The sequence below is a fragment of the Mauremys mutica genome, chromosome 19 (genome assembly GCF_020497125.1).
Source record: "Mauremys mutica isolate MM-2020 ecotype Southern chromosome 19, ASM2049712v1, whole genome shotgun sequence".
NCBI lineage: Eukaryota > Metazoa > Chordata > Testudines > Geoemydidae > Mauremys > Mauremys mutica.
In genome coordinates this window covers 21899872-21922885 of record NC_059090.1, presented here as the reverse complement: position 1 = coordinate 21922885, position 23014 = coordinate 21899872, and the positions used below count along the sequence as shown (strand labels likewise).

Here is a 23014-nt window from a genome sequence, read left to right as displayed (position 1 = left end):
GCTCCTACCAGACACCCTCTGCCTGCTGCGTTTCGCTGGAGCGGGGAGGGGGGGTTGATGTCAGGCAATCCAGGCTCTGCAAAGCAGGGGCCCCTGGAGTGATTGGGGATGTGAAGATAACCGGCATGAGAGCTTGAAAGGGGCAGAAAGTGCACAAATTAGCTTGCCTGTTTAAAACGCTGTTACGGTGGGGGTGTCTTCGCCTTTTCCTTCTGCTAATGATTTAATTTGGGGGAAATCCAGGTGTCTGAATCTGATGCGGTTGCAGGCGTTGCTGTTGTGTATATGCGGAGGTCGGATACTGATGATAGGTTGATATAAGTACTTAGGTGGGGAAAGTAGTTCTGAATTAAGCTGATGGCTGTAGCAATTGAATGCATAGCACAAGGCTGGGGAATCTGAAATCCTGAAGCTCATTCAAGCTAAGCCTGAAATGGAGAAATGATTTATTTATTTATTGCCGGGGGAGGTAAGGGACATGATTCCAGGGGCAGAGACAGTAGCTCCTCTTTGGAGGGTTCTAGACTAGGGCTGTCCACCCTGCATGGCTGGCAGGACAGCCAAGTGGGTGAGCTGCTGACCAGCTCTAAATGCCATGTGACTGGATCTATTTACTAACACTGCCAGTGGGCCCCTGGAGACTGGGCCTTTCCCAGCTCAGGCTGGGGGCAGCGGTCCTGTCTGCTTTGGAGGAGATGAAATCACTGCCTTGTTTGTGGTGCAAAGGAGAAATCATGAGGCAGGAGGAACAGCCCGGGGAGAGGGGACTGTCATCTCCACACATGCGGTTTTGTGCACTGGGGAGGTAGGTCTCTATGGCTTGCTGCACAGCATCTCCTAAAACCAACACCCTCAGGTAACGGGGATCAATGGCACAGTCCCTGCCACAGATATCACCCTGTTGAGGTGTGGAGCAGATTTCCCCCACGCCCCAAAGTGTCTTGATGGGGGTCCTGGGGCATGATGCATCAGAGCTAAGGGCTCCCCTGCTGTGTGGTGCTCTGCACAAGTTTCAGTTTTTGATGCAGCAAGACACGGGGGTTTGAGATGATAGAAGCTGTGGACCAAACTGGGTGTCCATAATACAGTATGGGATTGAAACTGTTGCATTTATGTTTGTTTGGAGCCACAGAGGATTTCAAATGTTCTAGATTAAAAGATGGTATTGCAGGACAGAGGTAAGAAAAGCAGATTAGAGCTAAAACCAAAAATGTAGCATTTGTGTTTGTGTGTTTGCCCTTTGTCCTCAAGTACAGAAAGCATATTTAGTGTTCCCATCCAGTGGAGAGTAGGTAAATGGGGAGTGGTGGTGGTGGTAATATCACTAGTCTCCTGCTATTGCTCTCTTCAGTCACCTGGCAGTTTCTCCAAATGGTAACTTCCTGCCAGTGCATTTTCATGATTATTGTATTTAACATTTATGTTGCAGTCATGCCTAGAGGCCTCAAACAGGTTGCATCCTTACTGTGCTAGACACCCTGCAAACAGTAGATACCAAGGAACTAATGATCTGAAAGAGGCTTCTACTTATAAGGGGCATCTTAATTTCCCATACATAACAGAAGACCCCTATTTACTTGGCATAGGGTTTTAGTGGGATTAGCAGGGCCAAGATCTCTGACTTCCTTAATATAAGTGCCTAGCAACCAAGATATTTGGCGGTAAGTGCAGAGGAGGCTCCTTTTCCATTCCCATTGGATTAGCTAAAGCATTCCTGTCCCAACAGACCGACCAATAAAGCAGACCTCTAAGTAGTTGGGAAGACCAGGTTAAGCTCTGGGGACACCAGGCAGGAAATAAAGGTAAAATGTTTCACTTCTCTCCCTCAAGAAAGATGTCTTGGACACTAGAGTGTGATTCTGTACTATTTTTGGTTTGTTAGGGCTCACTTCCAAGGGCTAGACTTCAACTACAGAGTGTCAAAATCTGAGTAGCAGTGGCAGAACTAGATGTGTAGTTCAATTGCCTCTTGGATACTTTGGGTCTACAGTTTTGTGTCATGGAGTTTCGTGTGTGTGTGTGTGTGTGAGAGAGAGAGGTGGGGTGGGAATAAGGGGGACGGAACTCAGATGGTGGGTCTCTTGTTGACAAAGGCAGCATCTCTATCTGGAAACCTACATTCTCTCAAAGGTGTTGCATCTCACTGAATAACTGAGTACATGGTACTAAAAGTATTTAATTAAGTTCATTTGTCGCACGGATGAAGACCCTGGCAAGCATTTCGGAAAGTGGAGACTATTCCATAGCCCTCTTCTGGTTCTCAACAAGAGTTGGGGAAGAGGAAAAAGCCATTCCTCCCTTTCTGTTGCACTGGGCACTGCTTTCCATCATACTCATCGACGCTTCTCCAGTCACAAAGGAAGTGGTAGAAAACCCATCTGCAGTGAAGAGATGGCTGCATTGGACATCAGTCACCATCTAAACCACCCATGTGGCATGGAAGGTGAATACGAGGCCTTGATTACTTGAGCTTAAGCGAGATCTCCATTAGCTGTCAGCAGTGAGGCTCTATAGGCTTTATCTAGGCCAATGAAGTTATGGCTAGGGTTATGGGCTCACCCATTGCTCAAAAGCAGTACCAAGATGTCCTTTAAATTATTTTCTTCCTCATGTTGGAGGCCTGCAGATTTGTCCCTTCAGATTTCCCCTTTTTCCCCCTTATTGTTTTTTCTGAGACGTAATCACAAAAGATCCCACAATCCAAAGGCTCAGGGTAAAAGTTACCTCTTCCTTCCAAAATCCTCTCTTCTGCCAAAGCTGTTCTTTGGCTCAAGTTGAAGAGACTGGAGCACAAAGATGAGATTCTTCTGGCTCTCTTGCATTCATAAGGCCTTTTCACCTCTTTGGGCCAGAGCTTCAGCTGGTGTAAATCCACATGTCTCCATTGACTTCAGTGGAGCTACGATGACTTTTTCACCAGTTGAGGGTCTGGCACCCTCTCTGTCTCACTAGTGGAATTAAAACTGCAGTCTGCTCTCCTGGGGTGGGGAGAATAGAGATTATAGAGATGTTTCTCTGGTGAACTGCTAGATATGACATCTGGGTCTGAAGACAGCTGATGTCCTGGTCCTAGGTCATGCTTAACATTGCACCCCTCAGTCCCTGCCCTTGTTCATCGTGGGATGAGTGAGTCTGGCAACTTTCTTCTCATCTCTCTGCAGTGTCTTGCTTGCCTTTGTGTTCCACACTTGCTGGAGCATGACTCATAGCCCACGATATCTGCCTCACAATATATCTACCTGCCTAGTCCAGGCTTGTTGCTTTGAGACTGTTCACCCAGTGTCAATATCAGTCAGTCTAGTTCGAGAGCTTTTTCACTTGTTAGCGCTATATATAGGCTTCTTCCTGAAACTGGGGGTGACTTCACTTAAGGAAGTTCAAGTGTCACCAGACTGGCCATGCCACTTACAGCTGCAGGAAATACCATAATTAATAATACTTAGCCCTCCCACATATTGCACACAACAATCCTGAGGCACTTCACAAACATTAATTATGTCTTATTGCACTACTGTGATGTAGGTAAATAATATTATCCCCATTGACTCATGAATAAACTAATGCACAGAGCAATGATTTGTCCAAAGCCATGCAGCAAAAGTCACTGGTATATATGGGTATGGAACCCAGGAGTCCTGGCCTCCAGTCTCCTTTTGTAACTGAACTACACTCTGTCCCAGTGGTGGTCTTTGTATAAAATGTCCAGTTTTATGATAGCAGCACTTGGAGAGGCAGGTCAGCAAAGCTTCCCAAAAATATGTGCAGTTTTTTGATTCTCTTGTGCTGCAATATTAATTCTATAGGTCCAGCTATTCCTGTCAAACCAAACAGAGATTATTGAAAATACAGAAGCTAAGGATGTCTGCTTTTGCCCTTCAAAGAAGTTTTTACCAGCTGTATACAGTAGGGATAATAATTCTTATTTACGTCAGAGGGGTGTTTGTGAGACTTAATCTATTAATGCTCTTCAGTTAAAGGATTTCTATAGACGTGGAAAAGTATACATGCTGTCGGATTATTATGCTGGTATTCAAACAGTTCCTTAATGTGAACGCTCCCTTTGTCTTAATGAAAAGTTTTTTTTCTCTCAGCGATCGCCTGAGAGTACAATTTTCAGCAAACATTTTATCTTATTAAAGGTGCAGCTTACAAAACATTAACAGTTCAGAGATCAGTGAGATCAGTTCAGTAAGTTTTTACTAAATGTAAGATTGACTAGTTTGTCCTGGTAATGTCCAAATATTCCAATTTAGGAGGCAGATGACTTACTAGATAGGATAATGCAGTTTCTTGAAGTGCTATAGTATACCAACAAAAATAATTAACATAATCAAGGCTCTATATCAATGTGCAAATTGCTCTGTTAAAATAAATGCACATTTGAGTGAATAGTTTAGTTTAACATAGATACTACACCTCTACCTCGATGTAACGCGACCCGATATAACACGAATTCGGATATAACGTGGTAAAGCGGTGCTCCAGGGGGGTGGGGCTGCGCACTCTGGTGGATCAAAGCAAGTTTGATATAACGCAGTTTCATCTATAACACGATAAGATTTTTTGGCTCCAGAGGACAGCATTGTATTGGGGTAGAGGTGTAGTATCAAACAAGGATGCATTGTCACCTCTCCTGTTTGATATTGCCATTAATTCATTATGAGAGAAAAGTGTAGATGGATACAAAACAGGCATTGTATGGCTTAACAACAGTACTCAACAAGATGTAGATTTTGTTGATTTAGCTCTTCTAAGCAACAGCTCAACAAACATGCAAGCAAAGACCAAAAGACTGTCCACCATTGTTTAAAAAAATAAAGACAGGGTGAATAATTAGTTATGAAAAAAACTAATGAGGACTCCAGCAACTCCTAACTCAAGCTTTATGTAAGAAGGCATACAAGAGCTGAGTCAATTCACATACTTTGGCAGCAACATGCAAGCCAATGGGATATTCAGAAGGAAATAATCTCAAGAATTGGCAAAGTGGCAGCTTAAACAAGATTTGATCATCAAAAAATCTACAGTTCAAAGACCAAACTACCAATCTTCAACTCAAATGTTATTTCTACCATAATCTATGGATGTGAAAGCTGGAAATCCACCAAAGGTACAGATGGACATCTAAATGTCTTTGAAAGCAAATGCCTCAGGATAATACTAGATATTCAATGGAATGAATTTTTAATAAATGCTGAGATTCATCAGAGTGTTCAACAACTCATTATCTCTAAAGTTATCGTGAAAAGAAGATGGAACTATCTGGGATGTGTGTTAAGAATGAAGCCACAGTATCTGCCATGGCAGGCAAGCCATTGGGTAGCTGGAGGAACACGGAAAAGGGGATGCTCAGAAGAATCTCTACATCAAACAGTACTTTGAGAGGAAAAACTTATGGGACTGCAAAGAGTGGTCCAGGATAGACAGGGATAGTGGAGCCGCATTTATGCCCTAAACAAAATTTGTTGCCATGGGAAGGATTCACATTCAGATAACAGAGTAATGTAAGGAACACAGAAGCAGCATAATAGGGTAAAACTATTTGAAGTATGAGCATATTTCACTATTAAAGGGAAAGAAAAATTGTGGCTACAAATAAAAAATGTTTCTATGTCTGCAGTAAATGGGAAGAACTCTTCCTTGGTGTCCTTAATTTCAAGTCATAACCTAGATTGTAAGATCATTCAGGCAGGACCTGTGTTTTTGTTCACTGTTTCAAATGCTATTTACACCCTATGATGCTACATAATTTTAAATAATAACTTGAGAATATTACCATGTCCTGATACTGTGACTCCTATTTAATTACAGGTTTGACATGTAGTTTACCTCGTATAGGAATATAGCTGAGGGATGAGGAATTGCATCTTATTAGTATACCTTTTGGGTGATTGCTTACTATCTCACTTTAGTCTACTGAAGTTTTGTTAAGTTTAGCCAGTTCAGGTTAAGGGCTAGCATCACATTACACAAATTGTTAGGCTGTAAGTAAGTGTGTGTGTATTAGTTCTTCCTGCAGTTCTTATTTATTTATAGCCCAAGCAGGTTTTGCTGGTAGGAGCAAAAGCAAATGATTTGTTTCAAATCCCTTCTCCCTACCAGCCATGCACCTTCTCTACATGTTCAGTTTTCTCCTGCAGTTTGGCAATCCACACTGTTGTCTGTCTTAACTGGTTATTGAATTCTAGGCTCAGCTGTAATGAAACTGACATGAAAAGCAAAGGTGGGCACCCTGCAGCTACAATGCTTGCTCTCCCTGCCATACCTTAGCAGTAGCACTGACTTCTCTACATTGCAAGGTTGCTGCTGTCTGACAGCTCCTCAAAGACTGAAAAGAAGAGATTTAGCTGTTCGTTGGCCTTTCGGTAAAGCAATGGGTCTTGCAACCTTTACTCGCATGAGTAAGGCTGCAGAATTAGGTGCCAGGAAGGCAACTAGGTTCTAGGCCAGTCTTGTAAGATGACATTGAAAACAGAAGTCATGTGTCCTTTGTATTGAGCTCAACTTGCAAAAGGGGAGTTGAACATAACCAAAGTAACTGTTTGTTTTTTGTTTTTGTTTTTTTCAATTCAGTGGCCATGTGAAAATCAAACTGGATATTTTTTAAACAGTGCATGAGTTCTAGAATACAGAGAGGCAGGGAAGGATGGGCTTGTGATTAAGGCACTGGACTGGGAGATGGGGGTTCAGCTGCTGCTCTTCTGCAGACTTCCTGTGTGATGGAGGGTAAGTCACTTTATCTCTCTGTGCCTTAGGTTCCCCATATATAAAATGGGGGATAACACTGTCACATAAAAATGTTTTGAAGATACAATAATGTTTGTGAGGCATTCAGGTGCTACACTGATCAGAGGCCATATAAGCACCTAGTTTTTTAAATTTAAGATGTTACCTCAAAATTTGGTTGCTAATTGATGGAAGAACACTTAAGTAGGTTAGGCCTAAAATATAGATCTTGTTAAATATCTGTACAAAGCCACATATATAAAACACACACACACACACACACACACTGTGAATAATGTATACATCCATAGAGGGATAATTAATAATTTACTAAAACTATTAATCATTTTATCCATCGTTATAGAATCCAAAGGTTTGTTATAACCATCTGTAACACCTGCTCAAGGGGTTTTAAAATTTTAACCAAAAATTACACCACCTTCTCATGTCTGTAACATGTATATTAATTCTTTATAACTACTTATAAATGTTCCCTCGATATAAATTATGAATTGAATTGAAATCATTTTTTTATGTAGAGAATGCCTAAACTCCAACCCAAACGTTGTGCTAATGCTTGAGAATCTGAAAGTGAAATGGAGTTGAAATTGTCTATAAACAAAAGGGAAATTGACTAATCTGTTGTAATCTTCCAAGTTGGTTGAAATGTAGAAAGTAAAGCAACTACATACATTGATGGAAAAATAAATTAGATTTGTATCAATTATTTGTTTCATCAATCTAAGGCATTAATAACTGAAGTAACAACTATAAAAACAAAACAATGTTTCTAATGTCAGTATCCCTTTAAATGCCCATCTCAGGTTTTAAATACAGCTTCTAAACTGTCTTCACAGAAGTCTTCTCCTTAGAGAGGATCTGAATGGTTGGAGCATGCGCTGAGTCTTGTTTTGATGGGAAGACTTGTAATACATCACAGACTGGCATACTGCTGTGTAAAAGATATTTTAAAACATGATTTAGGTGCTGCTTTTCTGAATAATCTGGCTATGGTATATGGAGTGTGGCAGGTGCAGCACACTTGGCATTTTGCCTTTCCCTGATTCACTAGGCTTTAGTTGTTGCTTTCCAAAGCCTTTTATAGTACCATCTAGTGGTTGCTGAGCAAAGCTTGTAATTTCTGTAAATAATCGTGCATTTATACGGCACTTTTGATCAGGGGATCTTGAAGAAGTTTACCAAGGGGGGTGGTAATATTCCCCATTATACAGATGGGAGAACTGAGGCCGGGAGAAGTGAAATGGCTTGGTAAGGTGAATCCAGAGAACTAAATCGGATGCAGTTTGTCTCAAGCAGGAGAGGGGCTGATGCTTATCTGCTGCATGTTTTGACTTTATCATTTGTGTTGAGGTTGTGCCCTTGGAGCTGAGGAGAGGGAGATGAACAGAAGAAAATGCAAACTACCCTTGCTGCCAGTCTGTCATGATTTCCATGTTAGTGTTTCCCTGTCTCTTTGGGCCAGAAGGCCCAGGAGTGCCATATGGAGCTTACACGCTGCCCATAAGGAAGTGCATGTCCACCTCACATAGCAGTGATTACTCTGTTTGATTAAGAAACACTATTGACAGGCTGCATGGAATGTCCCATCATCTGGTGTTTAACTGGAATCTTGGTGGATGCATTTCAGAACTATGAGGGTGAAGGAATTAAAGGGTTTGTTCTCTCTGCCTCGATCCTCTTTAAACCCCTTTTCTGGATTCCCCTGGCTGTTCCTGTCTGAATTTGAGCTAATTACCCTTGATTTCGGAGCCTCCCACAACTTAACTCTTATCCTCATCTCTTCAAGCATGAGAGCCCATTCAAGTTCTGTCTGACACTATAGAATCTTCTCTCCCCCAGGATTTCTGGTTGCCAGTGCTACATCAATAGGATAGACTATCCTTGGCTGACTGTTTCTAGCAAGTGGTCAGACTGAGAAGTGTCAGGGGAAACAGGAACAGATGGTGATAGTCTAAGGTTCTACCCAAAAACTAAGAGATTGCAGAATTAAACACCATTTGCAGCAGATTGTGCAGATCTTCATAGGAGCATCCCTCCTCTTTCTTGCATGTTTGGATCAGCAGTGAAATAAAAAGGCTGACATTAAACTGATCATTATTAGAATTCATATTAGGGGCAGTTCACCCCTCTTAGAACTATTGTGTCAGTCATCTGCAGACTCAAGCAGATGTGTCCAGTTTTAAATCTGGTTCATATTTTGAAGGTTTTCTTTGCATCCATAAGACTTAAACCTTAAATTTTTTAAATAAAGATTCAGATTCTTGAGCAAAAGATAGTTTTATCTGGAGGCTGCCATCAGTTCATAGAGATGTTGAGATTCAGTCCCATTTTGACCCATGATTTGGGCGGTATCTAAGATTACAACTTTCATAGGAATACCATAAAATGTGACTGTTTGGCATTGTTATAGGTTCATGTTAAATCAGAAGAGTATAGCTGTGCATGGGGTGGATGTTAGTGGCTTACACTAACTCATGTGAAAGCTTTGAAATGGAAGGTGCCAGATAATTTTTTATTACGAGAGTAAACTTAAAAGTAACCAATTACCACAGCACTTTCCCAAAAAGGATACAAATCTAGGTAGGGGCCTATCCTTGACAAAACTGCATGCTTGGGGGGGGAGGGAGACACCTGACTGAATGCTGGAGATAACGAATCTCCTAACTATCCACCCTCAGAATAAAATGAGACCACAGTGCTGCACAGTTGCATGTACATCCTTCTTTGTCAATGACAGAACTGTCACTGGACAATGTCTTCCATCACAGGTGGGCACTGGAGAAATCTGAATTGCAAGCCTCTTGCTGGCTTGATTCTCATCATGCTACATTGCCTTGATGGGTGAAATAAACCCAAATATTAGAATCAAGTGGGAAAAACACTCAAGTTGTATGCACAGTGCAGACAGTTTGATGACTGATAGTCATGTATAAGACACCGTCTTTCCAAGAAGCAGTGACTGGCTAGCTGTGGTGTAAACAATCATTTGCTACCAAATGGTCTTTGAAGTTCTCTATATTACAGTGGGCTTGAGATTGGGACCCCATTGGGTTAGGTGCTGTACATACACATGGTGAGACATGATCCGGGCTCCAAAGAGCATCTGACTAGACAAGATATTAAAAAAATCGTATTTTTATCCCCATTTTCCAGGCCCAGGCAGATCAATGACCTGATTCTCTGAACCTGGGTACTGAACATCTTTAGTTCCCACTGAGTTGTGTGGTTGGGTGTTTTTTGTTTTTTTTTTCTTTCAGTGCTGGGTGCTAAGTGCCTTTGATAATCTGTATTAAGTGGCTTGTCCAAGGTCACAAAGAAAGACAATGGCACAGCTGGGAATTGAACCTAGGTTTTCTGTGTCCCAGACCAGTGCGTTCACCAGAAGACATCCTTCCTCTTTTAAGCAGCAGTGTACAAATCAGCACCCAAAATAGCTTCCATCCTGTGGCTACCCAACCTAAAGCTCCATGACAAGTGAATGAGTGACCTCAAGGAGTTGATAGAACCATAAGTGAGAGCCTGGTGGCTACAGTCCATGACCTTGATGAGACAAAGCTCTTCGAAGTTGGATGCCCTGCACTGGAATTACACCCTGGGAGCAGGTACATCAGTATCTCCTCATATTCATGACTGGAGATACCCAAGAAGGGAGTCTCTGGTTTCCAGACAGGTTTTTTAAGTACTCTGTATCCAAGCATTCCCTGTCCTATATTTAACTGATTAGCATTTCTCATCTTCATCCTCTCAAAAAAGTTTCCATGCTGTGTTTTCTTTCTGAAAATGAAATGAAAAAGGCCCGACCCCTTAACTGCAATGGATATGAGTTTTAAGAAAAAGTAGACTTACTTATATTTTCAGCCATTTTGTGTGGACTGCTTCAGGCAGCAGCATTATCTAGCATGCATCTATAAGGATGCCGGTGCTTGGGATGGACTTAATTGTTGCTTATTTTCCTGTCCCAACCATGACTGTATTTCCTTCATGGGTGAGCAGCCTCATGAGAAAAGCCGCCATGGAGGACTGGGTGTGTGTGTGGAGGTGTGAGTGAATACTTGCCCAAGAAGCACTTGGATAAACATCAAAGTCTGATCAGCAAAACACCTGTCATGTTTTAGTTCCTATAGAGAGATGTCATTAACTGATTGATTATTCCTAGAGTATTAGACAGTATGCCCCTAAAAAAGGGACACGTGCCTGTTTTGTTTTGTTTTGTTTTTTTACAAACACACACATCATGTTCTAGCAATTATCTCATTGATGGTTAGCTGTGGGAAAGGGGTGCTGCAGGATTACACTCCAGGACCCCCGGCACACACTAGGTTGTTTTTTTTAAACATGTTTTTTCTCTAATTATTTAAATGCCAGGCTCAAACTCCAGCTCCGCTAACTTCAATGGGCCTATCCTAGCAATGAATTTGGCTCTAAGTATTGACTTATTGGAAGGATGTAGACTCCTGTTGCTATGGTCTCAGTCTGGTAGAGTGGACACTGAGGCAGCTGGTGGTGACCATCGTGTGTGCACCTCTCTCTCTGTATTTGTGCTTTTATTGTTAAAATAATAAAGGCTTTGTCTTACAAAAAGGTGTTAGTGCAATGGAGACCAGCCAATAGCAGAGAGAGCAAATGCCACCAGCATGGAAGATGAGTAATGCTAGATTGTGTGGATGCTAGACAGCATGGCCTAGGATCATGACTTTGTTCTTGTCCTGTATTTGACTGAGTGAGATTGCCACGATGCATTAACTGTATTTGACTCCTTACCGCCCAGTTGTGCTTGTGTCTACTGCAGAAGAAAAGAATGCAAACCCTTGGTGATGGTGGGAGTGGTATATTGAGACCACAGTCTACTATTCCACACATTTTTCAGGTGACATTTTAGCAGGACTTAGGGTATGTCTACATTGCAAAGTAAAACCTGCAGCACTGAGTCTCAGAGCTCGGCCAATTGACTTGGGCTAGTGGGGTTTGGGTTGTGGGCCTAGACATAGCAGTGTAGACAGTTCAGCTCAGGTTGGAGCCCGGGCTCCAAGAGCCTCCACTCCCTCGCTAGATTTCAGAGCCCAGGCTCCAGCTTGAACGGAACATGTACACTGCTATTTTTGGCCCCATAAGCCAAAATCAATTGATCTGGGCTCTGAGATGCTGCACCAGGGTTTTTCTTTGCAGTGTAGATGTACCTTGAGGCTCTTAGAACTTTGTGACAGTGCTCTCCTGGGCTAAAAAGACACTCTTTTGACTAGCACTTCCCTCCATTTTAATGGTGTGGTAACAGTGTTGTATTCTGAACCTTTTTGTGGGTGTAACAATAAATAACATGTATAAAATATACATTTAAAGTTAGTCACACCTACTAGTGTATTCAGGGCTAACTGAGGCTTTTTTAAAGCCATTTTACAATCCTAGCAGATGACCAGGATCTTTGCTCGCAAATAGTAAACGTTCTCTCTTATATTCAGCAGAGATAGCGGTCTAGTCATGAGAGCATAGGAATGAAGCCAGGAATTTCTGCCCCTTGCTCAGATATTATTTCACTTAAACTCTTTGTTCCTGTTTCCCCACCTGTGAAATTGAGACCATACTTACCCACCTCAGGCATGTTGTGAAAGCTGATAAGTTACAAACATTAACATTCTTTGACGGTGGAAAGGACTGTATAAATGCCAAATATTTTTATTCCTTCCCCTCCCGGATTAGACTAACTCCATTTCAGTGTCTCCTCTCATAGGTCATGGCTGCCAAAAGTGCCCTTAGCTGGTAAACCATGGCACTGTTGGTGCTCTTTGCCTCAGTTTCCTTCCCTGAGGTGGGTCCCCTCAGCTCTCCACATACCAGTCTGTGCTGGAGATGTGGTTTAGCCTTCTGGCAAATTGATTTAAAAAAACAAACAACAAAACACTTAATCCCTTCTGGAGTAGCAGAAGTCAAAACTCTTGTTTTGTTTTTTGTTCTGCCATGGAGGCTTCTCTTCAGCCCACCCTCTGGATCCTGTTCCCAGGGCCTGTTTCTGGGATAGAGCACTTAGCTCCCAGGCTGGTTCTCCTAGAGTACCATGCTCAGGGCCTTCCTTGGGAACCTGCCTGTTCCCCGTGGTTCCATTCCCCAAACTGAGCTTTCTCAGCCCTCTTGTAAGGCCCAGGTATCCATTAACTCTCACCTGACCCACTTTAATCCAGCCCCTCTTAGGGTGGGAAGCAACTAATTAATTATGGCACAGGTGTGTCTGGGCCAATCTCCCCTTCAAGGTGCCTGTTGATACCTCCCCATTCTAATTGTGGCTCCTATGTTCCATTGTTCAGTGACCTTGGGTAGGAAGAATAGGCAGCTAACAGAGGAGATCACCATGACTGTTTCCTCTAGGTTTTGTCTAGACATTGTTTATCCATCCCTTTTGGTTGAGACACTCCACTGGCTGCTCTCTTTCTGACTAACGGTGCAGTACAGAGCCAGTGCTGCTGTCTTAGGGGTCAGTCAGAAATCAGATCGGAATTGGCTTTAGGGTATGGGAGGGAGAGGGACAAAGCAGCCTGTTAGTATATTCCCCACCGTTCCTGCAGAAAAGAAGAGATAAAGATACACTGTTTCTTTTACATGCACGATTTTGAAAGCAATCGGGATGAGAAGCCAGACACGGCTGCTGTATAAACCTTGGAAATAAGGTAAAGCACTTGCCAGTCTTTTCCGCTGTCACTTTCCTCCAGCTGGTCTTTTCACTACTCTGTTCCTTTCTGACAGGGTTTGGTTCTTTGCCTTGGAATCCAACTGCATTTGGCCCAAGTAAGAGCACATTTCGTCTCCTGCTTTCCTGCTCTTGGATGGCAAGGTGCATGGCTCATGCATTCTGGGCTCCAAGTTAGTTAGGATTTAGTATCAAATACTGAATCAGGAGTTTGGAATTTTGGGGTGGTTCTGTTGTCTTATGACCATGAATGCTGGCGCTCAGTTAATTCAGGACAGTTGGGAACGTGTTGCACTTGCCTACATCAAAGGAATAGGGAGCAAAACAGATTCCTCTATATGTTTACCTGTCTTGCTCCTGTCATCATGTAATCTTAATCCTCAATTCAGGTCTGAGCATATAACCCCCTAAGCACTTTTCACCATAGAGGGAAACCAGTGCTCTCTAACCCAACACAATCTCAGTCTTGAAAGTCCGTGTGTACATGTGCATGGCTCTCATTTCTCTGATTTGTGACAAAAGACAGGCCCTGTTGACTGCTGTAATTCAGAGCTGTGACTCTGCTTACAGCACTGAGAAAGTAGGTAGTTTACAGAGCCACCATCACTAGAGCCCTGTGCAGATACAAAATTTGGATCCACATCCATCCGCGATCCGCAGACATGCCCTGCAGATATGATGCGGATATCTGTGGATTTGCAGGGCTCTTACTGTCACCTGATCCCACTCCCAGTGAAGCCAAGCGAAAGACTCCCATTGATTTCAGTGAGAGCTGGATCAGGTCTTATAGGATTTCAAAGCTGTGTGTCTGTTAGAACAGTTCTCACCAGGTTCCCTTTATTTTTAATGTGAAAGGACTAATCTGATTAGTCTGTTTTTGCTGAGTAGTATGATGATGATAGATCTGCCTCATCAGCAATTTGCAGAGTGAATAAGAATCCTGTCACGCACGCACACACTCAGGGCAGCTCTGTGTGTGGGGGTCGGCAGGGAAGAGAAAAAATGCTTCAGGGAGCACAAGAGGTGACGACACTATCCAGAGAGACCACATTTCTGATTAGTTTTATAACTGATTTCTTATCAATAAATATCTACCTCTGGGCACTCCCCAGCCCTATTAAATCATCATTCTTTGGCCCTGCCTTGTGTTGCATTTAGCATACATTGGTGAGCTTCTTAGAACTTTCCTTGCGTAGTTATTAGATGCACGTGGTATTTATTTACTATAAGGGTTGCAAGTAAAATACTTTGCCTTTAGGTGTTGGCAATGGCAGGGAAGATGTGGTGGATACACTTTTCAGAAGAGCCTAAGTGACTTACGGCCTGTTTTCAGCAGTTACTTAGGAGCTTAAGTACTCTGAAAATAGATGTAGGCACTTTTGCAGATTTTACCCATTGGCCTGAATGTGGGCCTGGGGAGGGCTCTCTAGCAATCAGTGGTTATGGTGATTGGCTTTGTGGGTTGTAAACGTTTAACTGGCTTCTCCGTTTGCCCTCTAAGGGAATTGCCCCATTGCATTGATCTGCTTTAACTTATAGGCAGTAGCAGAGCTATAGGGAGCATAAGAGACCTCCCAAGCTGGATGCCCCTCTGTTTTATATCATTTCTACTGAAGCCTCTACCTCTGCCTTCTGAATAGCTTCATGATTTCTCTACATGCTGTTCAGACTATTCAGCCTTTTTGCAAGTGTGAGAGAAAGATGCAGCTTCCTAGATTAGTCCAGATCCAGCCATTCTACCCTCCCACCCTACCACATTTTTGGTCATTGATGTAGTACAGCACATCCATCTGAGCAGTAGCAAAACTGGCTTAATATACTGCAATACTGAGCCATTTTAAATAAATAAATCCAGCCTAGATCACCAAGCTGACCTGGAAGATAATCAGCGTAGAGACCATCTCTTGTGCAGCTTTGTTTGGTTCACTCAGGAATTTCCATTATAAATCAGCTTATTGTGAAAAATAAATAAATAAATAAACCTTGCTGTATTTGTCTGACCCACACAGTGCAAATTCAGGAGAACAACAACAAAATCACATATTTTTTGAAAAGGAAAAATCCTATTGGGAGGAGCAGTCAGAGTCCTCAATTAATTTCTTGAACACACATGTCACTTTTTTGGGGGGGCGGGGGATGGAGAGAGCTGCTCCCTTCTTAGGGTATATTCTTTCCACCCCATCTAAAGATGCAAAGAAACCATTTTTATATATTGTATAACATACTGATGTAGGAGTTGCTGAAAGATCTTGTGCGCTGAACTGGTTACATTAAATATATTGGATAGTAAAAAGTGTTTTCACTGTGATTGGTCACATGCCTAACAATTCCCCTTTCCCCTAGGCGTAGCCACTATTTGATGTTTAGGGGGCAAGGCACTAGAATGGTATCGTGCACTTATATAGTGGCGTCCCTCTTTGGAACTTACAATATGTACAAGGTGGGCATATTTTGTTAATTCTCCATTTACACATGGGGAAACGGGGGTAGGAAGAGAAGAAGGATGATCTAGTGGGTAGAGCACTTGCCTGGGACTTGGAGAGTGCAGAAGCAAAGTTTCCCCACAGGCTTCTGTGTGATCTTAGGGAGGTCAATTATTCTCTTGGTGTCTCAATGCCCCATCTATAAAACATGTATAATAGCGCTTCCATAGCGCCAGAGGGGTGTTATGAGGATAAACACATAAGAACGGCCATACTGGGTCAGACCAAAGGTCCATTTGGCCCAGTATCCTGTCTTCCGACAGTGGCTGATGCCAGGTGCCCCAGAGGGAATGAACAGGTAATCATCAAGTGATCCATCCACTGTCACCCATTTCCCAGCTTCTGGCAAACAGAGGCTAGGGACACCATCCCTGTCAATCCTGGCTAATAGCCATTGATAGACCTATCCTCCATGAATTTATCTAGTTATTTTTTGAACCCTGTTGTAGTCTTGGCCTTCACAACATCCTCTGGCAAGGAGTTCCACATGGTGACTGTGCATTGTGTGATTAAAATAGTTCCTTTTGTTTAATAGGCAGCAGGTTTAAAACAATTTCATTTGCTGACCCCTAGTTCTTGTGTTATGAGGAGTAAATAACACTTCCTTATTTACTTGCTCCACAACAGTCATGATTTAATATACCTCGATCATATCCCCCCTTAGTCATCTTTTTCAAGCTGAAAAGTCCCAATCTTATTAATCTCTCCTCATATGGCAGCTCTTCCATACCCCTAATCATTTTTGTTGCCCTTTTCTGAATCTTTTCTAATTCCTATATCTATCTATCTATCCACATACATATATATTTTTTTGAGATGGGGAGACCACATCTGCATGCAGTATTCTTATCTATCCCTTTCTTAATGATTCCCAACATTCTGTTTGCTTTTCTGACTGCTACTGCACATTGAGCGGATGTTTTCAGAGAACTATCCACAATGACTCCAAGATCTCTTTCTTGAGCGGTAATAGTTAATTTAGACCCCATCATTTTATACCTATAGTTGGGATTATGTTTTTCAATGTGCATTACTTTGCATTTATCAACATTGAATTTCATCTGCCGTTTTGTTGCCCAGTCACTCTGTTTCGAGAGATCCTTTTGTAGCTCTTCGCAGTCTGCCTGGGACTTAACTATCTTGAGTAATTTTGTATCATCGGCAAATTTTGCCACCTCACTGTTTACCCCTTTTTCCAGATCATTTATGAATATGTTGTAGAGGATTGGTCCCAGTACAGACTTCTGGGGGACACCACTATTTACCTCTCTCCATTCTGAAAACTGACCATTTATTCCTACCTTTTGTTTCCTATCTTTTTTTCCCTCTTATCCCGTGACCTCTTACTTTGCTTAATAGTCGTTGGTGAGGGACCTTGTCAAAGGCTTTCTGAAAATCTAAGTACACTATATCCACTGGGTTCCCCTTGTTGACCTCCTCAAAGAATTCTAGTAGATTGGTGAGGCATGATTTCCCTCTACAAAAACCATGTTGACTCTTCCCCAACAAATTACGTTCATCAGTGTGTCTGACAGTTTTGTTCTTTACTATGTTAGACTGTGAGCTGCTCAGATACTGTGGTAAAGGGGCCAGATAAGTACCTTAGGTAGGAATAAATGCAGAAAGAAGCGAGTTGACCAAGATCTAACAGCAGGTCAGTGGCCAGGAATAGAACCGGGAATAGAACCAAGTCCCTCTTACTGTAGCCTTCTTCTAACTCCTCCATGGACCTTATGCTCTAACAATAGACGGTTATCCAAACTCTACCATTGTTGGAAGTCAACTTCCCAGGTAGTGTCTGTCTGTCTGGTGTGAATTTGAAGCTATTAGCTATATTATTTATTCTTTTGTTTCTAAACTTAGGTCCATGTGAATCCACCCTTTGCCTCTACCAGAATCTCTTCCTCTGAAGCTATCACCAGTGTGTGGAGCCTGCCCCACACCCATCACCTACCAAACCACGGCCTTTACCTGTGTCTTCCGCTGTTTCCCGTGCGACCCTTCTTGTGGGAGCGCCTCCTGGGCTACCCCAGAGTTTACGCAGCATTCAGTGGCTCCAATGGTGAAGATGACGAGGTCCAAGACTTTCCAGGCATATCTGCCTTCATGCCACAGAACCTATAGCTGCATTCACTGCAGGGCTCATCTTGCCAATCACGATGAACTCATTTCCAAGGTACGTGCAAGAACCTCACCTTGCAGCTGGTCAGGTTGAATCTCCCCAGGGAGGAGACATCCCTAATGTAATCTGAGACATGTACTAGGATTGCAGCCCGATTAAACTCTTTTCTCGTTGCTTGTGGAGATGTCTGGATTATTGGCATTGCAATTTAGGCTTTGAAAATGGATCTCCCTGTGATGGCTCTTGCAACTCGATCAGTCTTTTTGTTTTCATTTGATTAATAAACTAGCTTCAGGGCACAGGTTCCCAAAGTGTGGAGCACTTGCTGGTGATCTGTAGAGAGCTCATGTCTCATCCCATTATACTGGCTCTCTTCCCCTTTGTTTCTTGCTGCAAAACTAGATTAATAGATGGCTAGAAATTATATCAAAACGCTTACTGATACATGAAAAAGCAGTAAGTACTTGCTAAAGTAGCCACAGGTATGTTGTGAATTGACAGGGAGGTACCCACAAGACACTCTGTTGAAATGTGGTCCACACCATGGAAATGTTTGGGTGGCCCCTGCTTTAAGGGAATTCCACTGTAGTTTGTTTTGAAATATAAGATAGCATCTCAGACTTGCTGAATTTGTGCTCAAATTGCTGTAGTTTTGTAGGCCTGTTAGCAAGACACCAAGGGAGTGTGGCCGTTAGAAGCAGAAGTGGAAAAGCAATGGGATGACAGGGTGGCTCTAAGCCACTGTTTCTCATACTCTGGTCTGTGAAACACCCTGGGGAAGGGTTCTGATGGTCAACTGAATTTTAAAAAGAAAAAAGGAAAAAAAAAGTTTTAAGAGCCAAGCAATAGGAGATCCGAGTGATGGGGTGGTGGAAATGGACCCGTGAGAGATCTCTTTCTAAAGCGTAGAAACTGCTGTTAGCCACTCTGCAAAGGGCTATCAGCCCATTGTGCATTGCTGGGGTCAAGCATCAAGTTTCCAGGTCTTGGCTGCCTTGGCAGCCAAGCATTCCATAAAGTTTATTCACCTCATAAAGTTTGGGTTCAGGAAAAGCAGACACGCCACAAGATTTATTAGCTGAGACAGGGGGAAGAAATTGCAGCATGGGTTTTCGACAGGACCTTAAACCAGTTCTCAGCCACTTGGAACAGTGCACCCTTGAGACGGGCAAACCTAGATCTCATGGTATGTTGGTGCTTTGCATACTGTGTTTTTACCCATGTGCACAGAAAGGCTTTGGATGAATTACCTTGTATGGCGGGAGCCAGTCCCTGGCTTGTTAAAATGCTTGATAGCCGGGGGAGGGAGGGGTCTATCTGGGTTCTTGTTGATGCTTAAATAGGGCACAGCTGCAAAAAATGTTTCCTTCACCTGAGACTGGCTAGATGAAAGTTCTCCTCCCGATCCTGCTGGATGCTCAGTGGGCCATGCTGCTCCATGCCTTTTGTGACATGACCTCCCTGCTTGACGACTGTAACGCAAAGGACATCTGAGCACTCCAGCGTTGACAAAAAGTCTTCCTAGTCCAGAACAGCCAGTCTCACCTGAAGCACCAGCCAGCACGTGACCCCTGTGCTCTGCTTACTGTACAGGCTCCCTGTGGAATACCAGCTCTAATTCAAACTCTGTCCTAATTCTCAAGGCCTTCCCTGGGTAGTTTGGAGGGTTTCTCTCTCTCTGTGACCATGATGACCTTCCTCAGCAGTGATAAAGCTGTCGGCCTCGAGTGCAGGAGACTGGGCTTCACAGTCTCTCCCGCTAGAGCACCTCACCAGAGGGAATTAGAATGGCCACAAACCTGTTGGCCCACAGAGAAAAGCATAAAACTTACTTCATCGCTTTAGCCTTCCTCAAGGCGCGCCTACATACAGCGTGGAGGAGGAAAGGGGGGTGAAGGCTAGATGCGAAAGCGAAGGGGTAAAATACAAAGCCCTCATGGCTGCAGGGGAAATGGGGAGGAAAATGTAGGCCCGGCAGCCTGTTGTGATCTGTTTAATCTTGGGGAGAATATTGGATGCTGCAGCAGTGGGACTGTTATAAAGTAAAAGGATAGATCCTGGGCGTCTATGGGGAACCCCTAACTACTCACTTCTGAGGGCCGTTTTCAAGGCTTTTGAAATATAAATACATGCAACTTGATCTAATGGTTAGAGCACAGGACTTGGAATCAGGAATTCTAGGTTCAAACCCCAGTTCTATTGCTGTGTGACCTGAGGCAAGTCACTTATTTTCTTTGTGCTTCAGTTTTCTGTATCTGTAAGATGGGGGTAGTAACTTCATACCACATATGGGTGCTGTGAGGATAAATTAGTGTGTAAAGCTAATTAGAAATGCTAAGTATTATGAATAAACTTGCTGCTGTAAATATTACTCTGGATTAGCTTCGTTTTACATGTAAATTCCCCCAGCCCCCCCCATCCTGTCCAACACGCTCTCTCTCTTCCCCCCCCCCACCCCCCAAAGTAGTGCAGGGTCTCTGTGCTCCCCATTTACTTTCTCTCTTCCCAACTACTTGAGTTTATCTTCACTTCATAAGGCTGTTTGGAAGGTTTAAAATGCATCTCTCAGGAGCGGAGGGTGGAGACTCCTACAGCATTTGTTCTATTTTATTTTTTAAAAATCCACTATAAAAAATGGTTTCCAACTATTGAAGTGGCCTTTGGCCGTCAGAGCAGCTGGATTTGTGAATGGAGATCCTGATCCATCCGTTAGATCTCAAGAACTGGATTTCAGGGTGGGGCTTGCAAAGTTCTCAGCTGTGAAGGGGGTGAGTGCTTGTGCTAATCTTGTGCCAGGAATCAGGGTTTGGGCTCTCCCTTTCTATTGACACAGCAGGTTCCCAATCTTGGACAAGTATGATGCTAGATATATCCAGTGTTTTTCACCTTGGGGGGCTGCTGTTTATTCTCTCATTGCTCTGTCTTTCCCCATCCTAGTCATCTCCATTGTGCAATTCAGCCAGCCAGCTTTGCAGGTGAACAGCTTCCAGCAGAGCTGATGCTGGTGCTACTGTGTGAACAGGTCTCATCTGCCTGGGATCAGTGCCTCAAGTCATGAAGGTGTATAACAGCTGCCCAGGAATGCTGACTGCTAAAGTACAGACACATGGAGAGATGGTAGCTGTAATAAGCCTGCCTGTATTTAATCATGTGCAAATATATTCATTAAAATTATTTTCTCTTCCCCAGTGTTCCCACTATGGTCTATGGTGTAAATTCATATTTAAGGTAATCTTCTTAATCAGGGACTGTAATGAAATAATTGATGGAGCCTTAAAAGGTCAGATGGCTTAGACCCAATAGGGTTTTATTTTTAAAAAATCATAATTTTATATTAAATGTTGTAATTGTTTGTATTGCAGTAGCACTTAAGAGGTCTAGTCATGGACCAGGACCCCATTGTGCTAGGTGCAGTACAAACACAGAAAACTTAGAATTGGAGTAGAAACTTTCCGATGAAAATTAAAACTAAATTGTGACAGATATGGTAATTTCCTGCAATATCCTAGACAAACTTTATTAAAGTAAGTTTAAGTATCTTAGGAGCGCATGGTATTAAAATGTGAATGTTTATGTATTATTGTGGGATTGTATGTATGTTCTCTAAGGGGAAGATGTGACTAATGTAAACCTGGGAAGTGGTGTTATAATCTTCAAAGGATTCTTTTAAACAATAGTCCAGACCAGAAGGAATTTTTAGTTGAGTGGGTTTCCTAGGAAATACTTGGGTGGAGGGCAATGCAAATGCCCATCGCTGGACTCATCCTTTTGAAGCAAAGAGAAGAAACCCATTGTATATGAATTACCTATTCCTAGGATCAAAGACCCCAGGCACTCACTCATTCATGAGGGTGCTTGTTCTGAGCTAACAGCTGTTATGGACTTGTGACCACAGGAAAAAAAACAAACCCTTGGTAGCGTTTGAAGCACTGCTCACCTGACACAGTCCTTGTGAGAGCTGGAGTGACCTCTGGTAAGCTTATTGGCAAGTCTGTTTAAGGGTTTTTCATTGTATTTAATGTTTTCTGTGTTATGCTTTTACCTTAAGAATAAATGTGCTTGCTTAGAAAGAGCTGTGTGGTAACTTAACTGTAGGTAATCATGCTGTTTATAGCCTCAGAGGAAGGAAAGCAAACCATGCCTGCTGAGCCAATCTCTCTGTTGCTGGGGATATCAGTGTAGGCAGGGAACTGTGCAGCCTGGAAAAAAACTCAGGAAGGAGAGAAACACGTGTCTCCACCCATTAGAGGTAATGGCTGGGGAACTGGAAGCCTGAGAATTGGTGCCCTTACTGAATCTCTCAGATGGGGAATACATGTGCAGTTGCCCTGAATAGTGACATAAATCACTTTTTTTTGGTTTGGATTTAAACGTACTCCTTTGCAGCCCTACCATCATTGCATGTGAGAAGCTGATTGTGAAAGTGACCTGCTTGTCTTCCTCTTGGAAACCCAGAACAGTGTAAGAAAGAACCAGCAAAATGAAAAGTAAATGTCACTTATATACCCTTTCAGCTCTAAATAATCTGCAATGTTAGGGTCATGGAAGATATGGATGATTTTGAACCTGACAGTATCACTTCAACCAAAATGATCCAAATGCACCATCACTGAAAACCTTCCTTACAAAATGGGCTTTTATGTAATGGCTGGGTGCCATTTTTTTGGCTCAGTGGAATTAATTCTTTTGTTCCTCTTTCCCTAAATTACACAGAGATCACATGAGAGCAGTGCTGCTTTGAATGCCACAGGCTTTCAGCTCTTTTGGATATATAAAATTGCAGCGTTGGCTGATGCTTTTTGACTGAAGCTCAAACTGGAATTGAATCTCAGTATTTTGTTTCAATCCCTAGTCTCCCCTCTTGTTCCTGCATCACCAGTGTTGACTTAATCTGGTTTTACGGGGTTTCGCCAAAACTGGGGATTGCAAGCACTTTGATAAGTAGGTTTTGGCATGGCTGATTATAAAAAGGGAAACCTTGTAAGC

At 42.8% G+C, this 23014-nt stretch overlaps 2 protein-coding genes across 5 annotated transcripts in view; both read left to right on the top strand.

Moving 5' to 3' along the window:
* Window positions 1-17899, top strand: part of GDPD1 (glycerophosphodiester phosphodiesterase domain containing 1) — a 61613-nt gene extending 43714 nt beyond the window's left edge. The window contains exon 11 of one of the 2 annotated variants that reach the window (XM_044993794.1): window positions 17770-17899. In XM_044993794.1, coding sequence (XP_044849729.1) covers window positions 17770-17816 — 47 coding nt within the window. In that variant the 3' untranslated portion in view covers window positions 17817-17899. Of the gene's footprint in view, window positions 1-6573; window positions 6685-17769 lie in introns of those variants that run through there. The other variant, XM_044993797.1, reaches the window with a different exon arrangement.
* A 35-nt stretch (window positions 17900-17934) lies between these two features.
* YPEL2 (yippee like 2) overlaps window positions 17935-23014 on the top strand; it is a 36375-nt gene continuing 31295 nt past the window's right edge. For all 3 annotated transcript variants that reach the window (XM_044993801.1, XR_006574366.1, XR_006574365.1), the window contains exon 1: window positions 17935-18082. In XM_044993801.1, coding sequence (XP_044849736.1) covers window positions 17966-18082 — 117 coding nt within the window. In that variant the 5' untranslated portion in view covers window positions 17935-17965. The remainder of the gene's footprint in view (window positions 18083-23014) is intronic.